The following is a 14,178-nucleotide window of genomic DNA, read 5'->3' on the forward strand; positions in this document are numbered from 1 at the left end:
CGATACAACACAAACACGTCGTATCAGACGACACGACATAAATAAACACATCATATGCGACAACACGACACAAACATGTGATATCAGACGATACGACACAAACACACATCATCATCAGACAATTCAACACCCAACACACATCATACCGGAAGATATGACACACACATACACGTCATAATCAGACGACACGACATAAACTCACGTCAGTCATGGTCAAATGTGCTCCCCCGTTACTCGCCTACCAACAGGACTCGGTTCTAAAGTGACCAAGTATCATCAAATAGGCCGCTAGTGCACTCGCACCCGCTAGTGCACTTGCACCCAAACTGACACACTAAGATGCTGGTGTTCCCATGGGGAAATCCAAATCGAAATCGAAACCGAAATCGAAATTTCTTATATTGAGGGAAAAGGAATGAGCACTTACTGGCCTGCTCTTATCCTACCCTCATGAAAAGAAACCCTGTAAATTAGTCAAGGCATTACAAGAAAGACCGCAAAAAATGAGGAAAAAAACGCACATGAAAATATATTCACAATGCATGACAATCACAATAATAGTAATAACAAAAAGTACAAAATAAACAGTAGTGAAATACAACACTATTAAAAAGTGTTAACGAATTTTAAAGAATGTCAATTACAATCAAACAGCATGAACAGAATGTTAATCACAATTAAACAGAATCAACAGGAGTGTCAATTACAATTAAACAGAATCAACAGAATGTTAATCACAATTAAACAGCATCAACAGAATGCTAATAACAATTAAACAGAATCAACAGAATGTTAATTACAATTAAACAGAATCAACAATGTTACTGCAATTAAAACAGCATCAACAGAATGTTAATCAAATCATCATGACAAAACAGGATTTTTAAAAAAAGAAAGAAAAAAAAGCATCCTTAATTTCAACAACAGGGTGATTACATGTATACCTATCACAAAAAAAAAAAAAAAAAAAAAAAGGCCACGCACAACAAATGAATAATTACATCAGTATTTTAGAATACATGTATTCACAGTGAGAGTTCCAAGACAAAAAAAAAAAAAAAAAAAAAAAAAATCTCTCTTTTGCTGCAGAAGACACGCCATAGTGTGTGAGGGCGGCGTGGTGAGGTTTCAGTGAAGTTCGTCCATGGCAGAGGACAACTTGAGGACGTCCACAAACGATAACTTCAGTTTACTGTCGAGCAGCTGGAAGAAAAACTGGGGAGCCTGTTGAACAAAACGAAACATGACAATGTGTCAATCGTCGTCATCATCATCGTCGTCATCATCATCGTCGTCGTCGTCATCATCATCGTCGTCATCATCATCGTCGTCGTCGTCATCATCGTCGTCATCATCATCGTCGTCATCATCATCCCATAAACATGACAATGTGTCAATGGTATTATTATCATCATACGATAAACATGACAATGTGTCAATGGTATTATTATCATCATACCATAAACATGACAATGTGTCAATGATATTATCATCATCACCACCACCACCACCACCATAAACATGACAGTGTGTCCACCACCACCACCACCACCATCATCATCATCATCATCATCATCATCATCATCATCATCATCCCATAGACATGACAATGTGTCTATCATCATCATATCATCATCATCATCGCCACCATAAACATGACAATGTGTCAATCGTCGTCATCATCATCATCATCATCGTCGTCATCATCATACCATAAATATGACAATGCGTCAATCATCATCACCACCACCACCAACACCACCACCATAAACATGACAGTGTGTCCACCACCACCACCATCATCATCATACCATAGACATGACAACGCATCAATCATCATCATTATCATCATCATCATCATCACCACCACCATAAACATAGCAACGTGTCCACCATCATCATCATACCATAAACATGACAATGTGTCAATCATCATCATACCATAGACATGACAATGTGTCAATCATCATCATACCATAGACATGACAATGTGTCCATCATCATCATACCATAGACATGACAATGTGTCAATCATCATCATCAACAACATCATTATAACATAAACATGACAATGTGTCAGTCATTATGGTCATGACATAAACATGACAAAGTGTCGGTCATCTTGCCTATACCGTAAACATGACACTGCATAATCACCATCATGATGCCATAACATGACAATATGTCAATCATCACCATGATTTTACATGAAAACATGAGAATGCACCAATCATCAACATTACACCATACTCGTGACAATGTGTCAATCAGCATCATAATCATCATCAACATCATGATGCCATAAACAAGACAACGTGTCAATCATCATGATCATACCATAGATATGACAATTCGTCAATCATCATGACCACGAAATAGACATGACGATGTGTCAATCATCATGACCGTGACACAGACATGACAATGTGTCAATCATCATGACCGTGACATAGACATGACAATGTGTCAATCATCATGACCGTGACATAGACATGACAATGTGTCAATCATCATGACCATGACACAAACATGACGATGTAATAATTATCAAGAACATGTGACATGTCGATCACGAACGTATTAAATGAAATAGTTCAAATCCTTTGAGAAAAACACCCCCCCCACACACACCCCCACCCCCCAAAAACCCATGTTAAACAGTTCCATATTCAGTATGGTACGCACATTTCACCCCCACCCCCACCCCCACCCCTTTCTTACCTCTTCTTTCATTCTCTTCAGTTGCCATAGCAACCTGCCGTCCAGCTGAGACATGGCGTGGACGCAGCTGAAAACATAAACCAGTCAGTCAACCCGTGAACGACGTCACTCTGTGCACACACACGCACACACGCACGCATACACACACACACACACACACACGCACACACACACACACACACACACACACACACACAGAAACTGACACTGACTTATTTTATTGTCTATTTAGCATGTTTAGACCTGTAGACATGGCGGAGGTGGGGGCGGGGGCGGGGCGGGGGGCGGTTGGGGGGTAATAAATTCATTCAACAATATCATCAGCAGAGCTCAAACTCTTCAGACTTTTCATAAGATGGCGCGCCCACTCGCACATGCTCAACACACACACACACACACACACACACACACACACACACACAAACAAACCACACACACACACACAAATAACATACACACACACATACACACACAAATAACACACACAAACACACACACACACACACACACACACACACAAACACACACACACACACACACACACACAAACAACACACACACACACAAACAACACACACACACACACAAACAAACCACACACACACACACAAACAACAAACAAACACACACACACACAAACAACACACACACACACACACACACACACACACAAACAACAAACAAACAACACACACACACACACACACACACAAAAGAAAATCCAGCTGAAAACCACAGGCACTCACGATTCCAACTGGTGACGCCTTAACCACTGTGCCACGTCGTCCTGCGACATGCCGTGAGTGGTTTGAGAGACAGCGATGTGATTGGTCATTCTGTGGGGGTTCCCGGCATGCACCGCGGCGGCCGAGGACGACACTTCCGCTGTCATGGCGGCGTCCGCTTCATCTGCGAGAGAATGGGGGATGCGAATGCTACAACTTCTGCTTCTGGATAATGTGCATTTCTATATTAGTAATGTGTCAGAAAGTTGTCTTGGTGTGTGTGCTGACTTTCACAGTCTCCAAAACAGACCAAGAAAGATGTGCTGATGAAAAAAAAAAAAATGAAAAAAAAAAAAAAGGGGGGGGGGGGGGGGGGGGGGGTTCCTCCATCCTACTATTTTACCACGTTTTGTTTTGTTTTTCTTGTTTGGTTGTTTGTTGTTGTTTAGGGGGTGGGGGGTTCGTCCTATCGTCCCCTCGCCCCCCCCCCACCACCCCCCCAAGCCCCCCAACCCCACATTTTAGATTTAACTTCACCTTATATATATGGCCTTCCATTCTTTTGCCGCAGGTGGTATTTTTGCTGCCAGTACCTATCGCATTGATCTTTCATGAGCACACACACACACACACACACACACACACATACTCATGCCTTTTCCGGCTTATTACCAATCGTCTGGCTCAGCCATTGCCCCAGTGTGCCTTTGTAAGAAGTGATGACGCCTGTGGTGAATTTTGTTGTATTGTAAAACCAGAAAAAGAAATAAAAACAGCCGTGGAATCACTTAGAGGAATTACAGTCACATCACGTCATTATCAGACAATGTTCCCTATTCCTCGATGGAACACGTCATATCTTGTCCATTGCGTGATAGTCACAGAATGAGGTCATGTCCCTGTGCTGCTGTCAACAGGAAGTGACGTAAAATGTGTCGACGGCAGAAAGGAAGAGACAGCATTGGGACGAAAAGATCTGGCAGATATGTACCAATGTACACACCACTCTCTCTCTCTCTCTCTCTCTCTCTCTCTCTCTCTCTCTGTCTCTGTCTCTCTCTCTCCCACATACACACAAACATACACAAAAAAACACACACACAAATACACTTACACACACATACATACAAACACCCCTCACCAACTCACACTCGCACACTGCTCTCACCCATCCACCCCCACCACACAGACACAAAAAAACACCAACATCCCTACCAACACGCACATGCATAGACACACACACACACCCATCTACACACACACCCATCTACACACACACACACACACACACACACACACAGCCACAGACACAAACACCTCCTCACCCCAACCCACACACGAACACATACGCACACCTCCGATCCCCACCCACCCTCCCGCACCCCCTCCCCCCCGGCCCCCCACATACCACCCAAACAACCCAAATACACACAACCACACACGCAAAACACCCACTCACCTCCCCCTCCCCCTCCTCCCCCCCATCCCCCACATACAAATACCCCTTCCCTCACACACATCCTTCCCCCCCCCCACACACACACACCCCTACCCCTCTACCCCAAAACTCCTCCTCCCACCCCCACCCCCACATACACGCACACACCAACCCCACACACCCCGCACCCACACCCACCCCTATCAAGCGACTCCTGGCTGTGGGAAGTCTGCCCGCGGCCTCTGAGCTCCTTGAGGAGACCCTGAATGGACTTGTCCATGGGGTACTTGCCGCTGAAGTCGAAGAACAGCTTGGCCCCCAAGATGGCGCCCAGCCAGCCGTCCGGACGGTACTTCTTCTGCATCATCAGCGGGATGTAGTCCTTGCGGAGCTGGAACATGTACTCCGACTCTGCCCCACGGGGAGAGAGAGAGAGAGAGAGAGGGCGGAAGGAAGGTGGGTAAAGAGTTAAAAAAAAATTCGTTCCCTTGAAGTTTAAGGGGGTGGTTAAAGGGTTCATCATTTCCTTTAAGAGTTAATCATTCCCTAAAGTTTCGGGACAGTTAAAAGGATTAATCATTTCCTTGAAGTGTAAGGGCAATAACTGCCTGAGTCTAGGGGCTGTAAAAGAGTTCATCATTCCCTCAGGGTTAGGGGCAGTAAAAGAGTTGATCGCTTCCTTGAAGTTTAAGGTCAGTAAAAGAGTTAATCATTTCCTGAAGTTTAAGGGCGGCAACAGAGTTAACCATTCCTTGAAGTGTAGTGGTAGGGAAAGAGTTCTGGGGTGGCGTGGGAAAGAATTAATCGTTCCCTGAAATTTAGGGGCAGCGAAAGAGTTAACCAGTCCCTGAAGTTTAGGGGCAGTAAAAGAGTTAATCATTCTCTCAAGGTAAGGGGACGGCAAAACAGTTAACCATCCCTTGAAGGTTAGGGGCGATAAAAGAGTTAATCACTCCCGGAAGTTTTGGGGCAGTACAAGAGTTAATCATTCCTCGAAGGTGAGGGCAATTGCGCAAAAGAGTTCAGTTTTCCTTGAAGTTTAGGAACAGCAAAAGAATTATTCATTCTTTGAAGTTTAGGGGGTGGCTAAAGAGTTCATCATTCCCTGAAGTTTAGGGGGTGGCTAAAGAGTTCATTATTCACTGAAGTTTAGGGGGTGGCTAAAGAGTTCATCATTCCCTGAAGTTTAGGGGGTGGCTAAAGAGTTCATCATTCCCTCAAGTTTAGGGGGTGGCTAAAGAGTTCGTCGTTCCCTGAAGTTTAGGGGGTGGCTAAAGAGTTCGTCGTTCCCTCAAGTTTAGGGGGTGGCTAAAGAGTTCGTCGTTCCCTCAAGTTTAGGGGGTGGCTAAAGAGTTCATCATTCCCTGAAGTTTAGGGGGTGGCTAAAGAGTTCATCATTCACTGAAGTTTAGGGGGTGGCTAAAGAGTTCATCGTTCCCTGAAGTTTAGGGGGTGGCTAAAGAGTTCATCATTCCCTGAAGTTTAGGGGGTGGCTAAAGAGTTCGTCGTTCCCTGAAGTTTAGGGGGTGGCTAAAGAGTTCATCATTCCCTGAAGTTTAGGGGGTGGCTAAAGAGTTCATCATTCCCTCAAGTTTAGGCGCGGTAAAAGATTTAATCATTTCCTAAAGTTTAGTGGTGGAAAAAGAGTTCCATTCCTTGAAATTTTTGGGTGGTAAAAGAGTGAACAATTCTTTGAAGTTTAGGGTGGCTAAAGAGTTAATCATCCCTTGAAGTTTAAGTCCTGTAAAAGAGTTAATCGTTCCCTGAAGTTTAACTCTCTCCATACGAACGGCGAAAGAGACGACGTTAACAGCGTTTCACCCCAATTACCATCATCAAAATATTGCAAGCGGAAGGCTCTTATACTGAAGAGGTGAATGTTGACAAAGAATACCACAATTCTGACGACGGAAGCTAAAGGTTGGGTCATTCAGACACCCACTGGACATCCGAGGGGTCTGTGTTGAAGAGAAGAGAGGACTGGCCGTACTGAGTGAGTTAAGGGCAGTAAAAAGAGTTAACCATTCCTAAATTAGGGACAGTGAATGAGTTGACCATTCCTTGAAGTGTACGTGTAGTGAAAGAGTTTAGGGATGGCGAGGGGAAAAGTTAATCGCTCCCTAAAGTTTAGGCGCAACCAAAGAGTTAACCAGTCCCTGAATTTAGGGGCAGTATAAGAGTTAATCATTTCTTGAAAGTTAGGGCAAAAGATTTAACCATTCTTTGAAGTTTAGGGGTGGCTAAAAAGTTGACAATTCCTTGAAGTTTAGTGGCAGTAAAAGAGTTAACCATTCCTAGAAGGTATAGCAAAAGAGTTAATTCTTCCGTCAAGTTTAATGGCAGTAAAAGATTTGACAATTTTACTGCATTTTGGGGCAGCAAAAGAGATGATCGTTTCCTGAAGTTAAGGGGCAGTGAAAGAGTTAATCATTCCCTGAGGTTTAAGGGCAATAAAAGGGTTAGCCAGTCCCTGAAGTTAAGGGTGGCTAAATAGTTAATTGTTCCCTGAGGTTCACGGGAGGCTAAAGATATATCATGCCTTGAAGTTTAGGGGTAGCAAACGTACATCATTCCCTGATGTTCATGGGCGCTAAAAGAGTTAACACACATACACACGCACGCACACACACACACACACACACGCAAGCACACACACACACGCAAGCACACGCACACACACACACACACACCTGTGTACACAAACATCAACACTCCAACTAACACACCCACACACACCCCTACCCCCCCAAGCCTTCCCCCCGACACACACACACACACACACACACACACACACACACACACACACACATACCTGTACGGCAGTTGGCACTTTCCTTGTATTTCTCCGACATACAGACAAGAACGACAGCGGAGTTTTCCACAGCCTCTGCCATGGCCTGCAGGGTGGATCCACCCATCTGCTCGTAGTCTATCCACACTCGGTACCCCTCCGTCTGCAACACACACACACACACACACACACACACACACACACACACACACACAGAGATAAACATTGGGTTTCCCCTTTTATCACTGGTATAACCACTGAAATATTGTATTTTCCCGTTTCTTGGGTTTACCAAGTTTCTTACTGGCATAACCAAATGAAACAATGGGTTTTCCCCTTTGTTACTGGTAACAACTGAAACATCGGGTTTTTCCGTTTCTTGGGTTTTCCCATTTCTTACTGGTAACCACTGAAATACTGTGCTTTCCCTCTCTTACTAGTTACCACTGAAATATTGGGTTTTCCCCTTTCTTACTGGAATAACTACCGAAGCATAGGGTTTTCCAGTTCCCTGGGTTTTCCCATTGCTTACTGGTAAAACCACTGAAACATTGGGTGTTCCCGTTTCATATTAGTAACCACTGAAACATTGTGCTTTCCCGTTTCTTACTGATAACCACTGAAACATCGGGTTTTCCCGTTTCTTGCTGATATTCTCCGGAACATAACATTTTCCCTCTCTTTCTGGAAAAAAACACTGAAAGTGTTTTCCCATTTCTTTCTGGTGTAACCACTGAAACACTGGGTTTTCTCCTTTCTTTGGTTTTTCAGTTTCTTACTGGTATAGCCACTAAAGCATTGGGTCTTCCCGTTTCTTATTAGTAGCCACTGAAACCTTGTGGTTTCCCGTTTCTTACTGGTATAATTACTGAAACATTGGGTTTTTCCGTTTCTTACTGGTATAACCACTGAAACATCGGGTTTCCCCCTTCTCACTGGTAACCACTAAAAAATGGGGTTTTCCCGTTTCTTGGGTTTACCCCAATTTCTTACCGGTAGATACACTGAAACATTGGGTTTGTCCTTGCAGAAAAAGTGGTGTGTGTGTGTGTGTGTGTGTGTGTGTGTGTGTGTGTATTCAGATGGGGGCTGGCGGGGACGAGGGGACACACATGGGAGTGGGCGGTGGGGAGGAGAGGGGGAGGGGGAGGGACACTCACACGCAGTCTGTCCCTGATCTGACGGACCAGTTCCTTCTCGTTGCACGAGTAGCTGATGAAGATGTGGGTCTTGCTCTTCAGGGCGCTTTTCGGGCCTGCGACACCATGACACACCCCGTCATCATCATCGTCATCATTAGCAGGAGCATCATCATCATCATCATCATCATCATCATTCTCAACCAAGCTTCATCATCACCATTACTCAAGCACCATCATCATCATCATCATCATCATCGTCGTCGTCGTCGTCACTCAAACATCACCATCACCATCATCGCCCAAGCATTGTCATCATCATCATTGTCACCCAAGCATTCTCCTCCTCCTCCTCTTCATCATCATTGTCACCCAAGTATCGTCGTCGTCGTCATCATCATCATCATCATCATCATCATCATCACCACCACCACCACCACCACCACCAGCACCGCTACCGTTATCATCATCATCATCATCATCATCATCACCACCACCACCACCACCACCAGCACCGCTACCGTTATCATCATCATCATCATCATCATCACCACCACCACCATCACTACCAGCACCACTACCATTAATAACATCATCATCATAATCATTACTCAAGCATCGTCATCATTCTCACCCATCATCATCATCATCACTCAAGCATCGTCATCATTCTCACCCATCATCATCATCATCACTCAAGCATCGTTGTTATCATTCTCACCCATCATCATCATCATCACTCAAGCATCGTCATCATTCTCACCCATCATCATCATCATCACTCAAGCATCGTCATCATTCTCACCCATCATCATCATCATCCAAACAACCTCCTCCTCCTCATCATCATCCTCCGCCTCCTCCTCATCATCCACCATCCTCACCCAACCTGAAGGAGAGCTGGCCTTGTGGTGAAGCCGGACTAGAAAGCACGTGTCCACTTACCGGAGCCCCATACATTTCTCGTCCCTTTCCCCTCTCTAGACTCCTCTGCTTGACCTTGAGTGGAGGTCTGGATGCTAGTCTTTCGGATGAGACACAAAAAAAAAGAAAAAAAAAAGAAGTGGAGTGATGGACTAGAGGTAACGCGCCCGCCTAGGAAGCGAGAGAATCTGAGCGCGCTGGTTCGAATCACGGCTCAGCCGCCGATATTTTCTCCCCCTCCACTGGACCTTGAGTGGTGGTCTGGGCGCTAGTCATTCGGATGAGACGGTAAACCGAGTTCCCATGTGCAGCATGCACTTAGCGCACGTAAAAGAACCCGGGCACTGCAACAAAAGGGTTGTTCCTGGCAAAATTCTAAGAAAAATCCACTTCGATAGGAAAAACTGCTTGCAGGAAAAAATACCAAAAAATGGGTGGCGCTGTAGTATAACGACGCGCTCTCCCTGGGGGGAGCAGCCCGAATTTCACACAGAGAAATCTTGTGATAAAAAGAAATACAAATACAAATACAAAACTAACGTTCCATGTGCTAAGGATGCGCTTAGCACACGTAAAACAATCTACGGAAACACAGAGTTGTCCCTGGCAACATTCTGTCGAAACATCCACGTTGATTGTAAAACAACTACACACACACACACACACACACTGAAAAAATCGCACTTACTCACTCAGTCATACAACGCCCCCGCCCACCAGCCCACTCACAGAAGTCACGCCCACCCACCCAACCACTCACTCATTCACTCAGACCCCGCCCCCCACACCCCACCCCTCCCACCCACCCCAACCTAACCAGCCACTCATTTACTTCAGTCACACTGCCCCCTCCAACCTAAACCTAAAAGTCACACACACACACACACACACACACACACACACACACACACACACACACACACACACACTCCATCCGAACCTACCCACCCACACATTCAGTCACACACACCATCCAAATCCCCCAACCTTACCAACCACACATTCAGTCACACACACACACACACACACCATCCGAACCTACCCACCCACACATTCAGTCACACACATCACCAACTCCCTCCCCCCCCCCCAACCTTACCACCCACACATTCACTCACACACACCACCCAAACCCCTAACCTACCCACCCACACATTCAGTCACACCTCGCCCGCAACGTAACCAACCACTCACACACCCACCCACCCACCCACCCATTCAGTCACCCCACCACCACCAACCAACCACTCACTCAGTCACACAACCTACATCCACCCACCCACCCACCCATCAAGCCACCTCCACCCCCCCACTCCCCCACAACCTAACGAACCAACCAACACACATAACCCCCTGTTCCTCCGTCCCCCTACCTCTCCCTGTACCCCCGTAAAAAAAAAAAAAAAAAAGAAAAGAAAAAAAGAACGACCACCCACGTGTACTGGTCACCGGGTCGTTCTCTCCCTTGAGCACCCAGAGGGCGCCCAACGCGCTCTTCTTGACGGTGGCGTGCTCCGACTGGCTGAGCTTGTCCAGCAGCTCCATGAGGCCCTCCTGGTCTTTGATCTTCTGCTGGACGTTCTTGTCAAAGGCCAGGGTCCACAGACAATGGGCGGTGGACGCCTGCTCTTTAGGGTCGTCGTGCCGCAGCATCTTCATAAACACCGGCAGGGCACCCGCCTCCACCACCTGTGGTGGGGTGGGTAGAATGGAATGAATGGCAATAGAACACAACAGAATGGAGCAGAATGGAAGAGAGTATCAGTATCAGTATCAGTGGCTCAAGGGGGCGTCACTGCGTTCGGTCAAATCCATATACGCTACACCACATCTGCCAAGCACAGATGCCTGACCAGCAGCGTAACCCAACGAATAGAAGAGAACAGAACGGAACAGAAGAATAGAACAGAATAGAACAGGACAGAATGAATAGAATAGAACAGAAAGGAATACAATAAAAACAAAATAGAATATAACAGAACAGAAGAGAACATAATTGAACAGAAAAGATCAGATCAGAATAGAATAGAACAGAACCAAATAGTATATGATAGAACAGAACAGAAAAGATCAGAATAGAACAGGGCATAATAGAACAGAACGGGGAACAGGATAGAACAGAATAGAATCGAATTAGAACAGAACAGAACAGAACGGAACAGAATTAGAACATGACAGAACAGAACATAATAGAACAGAACGGGGAACAGGATAGAACAGAATAGAATCGAATTAGAACAGAACAGAACAGAACGGAACAGAATTAGAACATGACAGAACAGAACAGAACAGAATTATAACATAATAGAACAGAACATAATAGAGCATAACATAATAGAACAGAACATAATAGAGCACAACATAACAATAGAACAGAATATTACAAAACATAATAGAACAGAACAGAACATAATAGAGCAGAACATAACAGAACATAATAGAACAGAACATAATAGAGGATAACATAATAGAACATAACATAATAGAACAGAACATAATAGAGCATAACATAATAGAACAGAACATAATAGAGCACAACATAACAATAGAACAGAATATTACAAAACATAATAGAACAGAACAGAACATAATAGAGCAGAACATAACAGAACATAATAGAACACAACAGAACATAATAGAACATAACAGAACGGAACATAATAGAACAGAACAGAATATATTTAGAACATAACAGAACAGAACAGAACACAATAGAATAGAATAGAAAAGAACAGAATAGAAAAGAATGGAAAAGAATGGAATAGATTAAATCTTATGTCATGAAACCTTAACGTTTACAAGACGCAAGAACATTAGTAAATAAATAAATAGATAAATAAATCAATGAATAAATAGATGAATAGAGAAATGTGTGTGTGTGTGTGTGTGTGTGTGTGTGTGTGTGTAAGGGGGTGGGGGGGTGAGGGAAGAAGAGAGATTAGACTCAAATGGTTTCTTTTGTTTCGGCCGCAGGCATACACACAATTTTTTGGGCGGGTGGGTGGGTGGGTGGGGGGGGGGGGGCGAGGGGGGAAAAGTGGTTAGAGGAAGTGAATTTCCAGTCATGTGAACTTTAATTTGTTGAAATACATTTCAACTTCTTCATACTGTTATAATCATATCACACCGTGTGTCCAACATTCTACAGTGCTGATAACGGTGGTATTCGAGGTACAGTGAAATAATGCTAAAACATTGTGTGTGTGTGTGTGTGTGTGTGGATAATATGCGATAGGAAAAATAACAAATAAAACTGCACACAGGAAAAAAAAATACAACAAAAAAATGGGTGGCGCTCTCAGTGTAGCGACGCGCGCTCCCTGGGGTGAGCAGCCCGAATTTCACACAGAGAAACCTATTGTGACAAAAAGGACAAAAAATACAAAATACAAATATCATTTCATTGATCTGCTTGAATTTTGTCTCCTTTTTTTTTTGTTTGTTTTTTGGGGTTTTTTTTTACAGCATGAGAAACATTTTTTGGAGTATTATGACGAAAATAGTAGTTACCATCACCAAACCACCATGGACTTAATAAGTTATTAGGAGGGGGGTGTGTGGGGGGGGGGGAAAAAAAGATATGAGGCAGGCCACACACACACAAAAAAATGCTTTAGTTTACATGACTTCGGTTGATTTCCACACATATTTGTTTTACTGTATGGATGTACTATTGAAACCGAAGAAAAGTTAGAAATTAACCGCTGGCACTGAAAAAAAGAAGAAGAAAAAAGATGAAGAAGAAAGACAATGTAGAAGAGAAAACTGATAAAAAGTCCTGTACATCGAAGTGAATGTATGTCTCTGATGCATGTTGTGAGTTGTGCTGAGCAATAAATTAATGAAAAATAATTCAGTTCGTTTTTCCTTGAACAATGGAGCATGCCAATGCACGGGTTGTTGTTGTTGTTGCTGCTGTTGTTGTTGTTGTTGTTGTTATTTTGTGCATATGTGTGTGTGTGTGCGCGCGCGCGTGCGTGTGTGTGGAATCTTTGCTTGTGTGTGTGTGTGTGAAATTTTTGCTCTGTGTGTGTGTGTGTGTGTGTGTGCGCGCGCGCGCGCGCGGCTGCGCGCATGTGTGTGTGTGTGTGTTTCTCCTACGCATTCACCAAATTCGCGGGTCATGCCTTTTTGAGGAGAAGAAGGAGGAGGAGGAGGAGGAAAGAGAGTGAACCCCCCCTTCCCCCACCCCCAACCAAAAAAAAAAAAAAAAAGGGAGAGAAGCAGACCTTGATCTTGTTGACGTCGTTGACAGCCAGTTTGTCCAGCCCCTGAGTTAGCTCCCATGGAGCGAAGCCCCGGAACCTGCGTTTGCTGGTCTTCTCTGTGGCCTTGTCTATCCACGTGACTATCTGCTGAATGGTCCCTGATACAGACACAGTTTCACTTTCGCTTTCACTTTCACTTTCGGTTTCGATTTTTTTCTCAAGAAAGTGGAGG

At 44.4% G+C, this 14,178-nt stretch overlaps 1 protein-coding gene across 1 annotated transcript in view; it reads right to left on the reverse strand.

The window, feature by feature from the left end:
- Nucleotides 1-1,120: 1,120 nt before the first annotated feature.
- Nucleotides 1,121-14,178, reverse strand: part of LOC143277418 (uncharacterized) — a 47,371-nt gene continuing 34,313 nt past the window's right edge. The window contains exons 8-15 of the mRNA XM_076582220.1: nt 13,968-14,104; nt 11,175-11,427; nt 8,836-8,930; nt 7,697-7,838; nt 5,083-5,295; nt 3,468-3,630; nt 2,722-2,788; nt 1,121-1,224 (exon numbers count right to left, since the gene is read on the reverse strand). Coding sequence (XP_076438335.1) covers nt 1,129-1,224; nt 2,722-2,788; nt 3,468-3,630; nt 5,083-5,295; nt 7,697-7,838; nt 8,836-8,930; nt 11,175-11,427; nt 13,968-14,104 — 1,166 coding nt within the window. The 3' untranslated portion in view covers nt 1,121-1,128. The remainder of the gene's footprint in view (nt 1,225-2,721; nt 2,789-3,467; nt 3,631-5,082; nt 5,296-7,696; nt 7,839-8,835; nt 8,931-11,174; nt 11,428-13,967; nt 14,105-14,178) is intronic.

Source organism: Babylonia areolata, chromosome 34 (genome assembly GCF_041734735.1).
Source record: "Babylonia areolata isolate BAREFJ2019XMU chromosome 34, ASM4173473v1, whole genome shotgun sequence".
In the NCBI taxonomy this organism is placed as follows: Eukaryota; Metazoa; Mollusca; class Gastropoda; order Neogastropoda; family Buccinidae; genus Babylonia; species Babylonia areolata.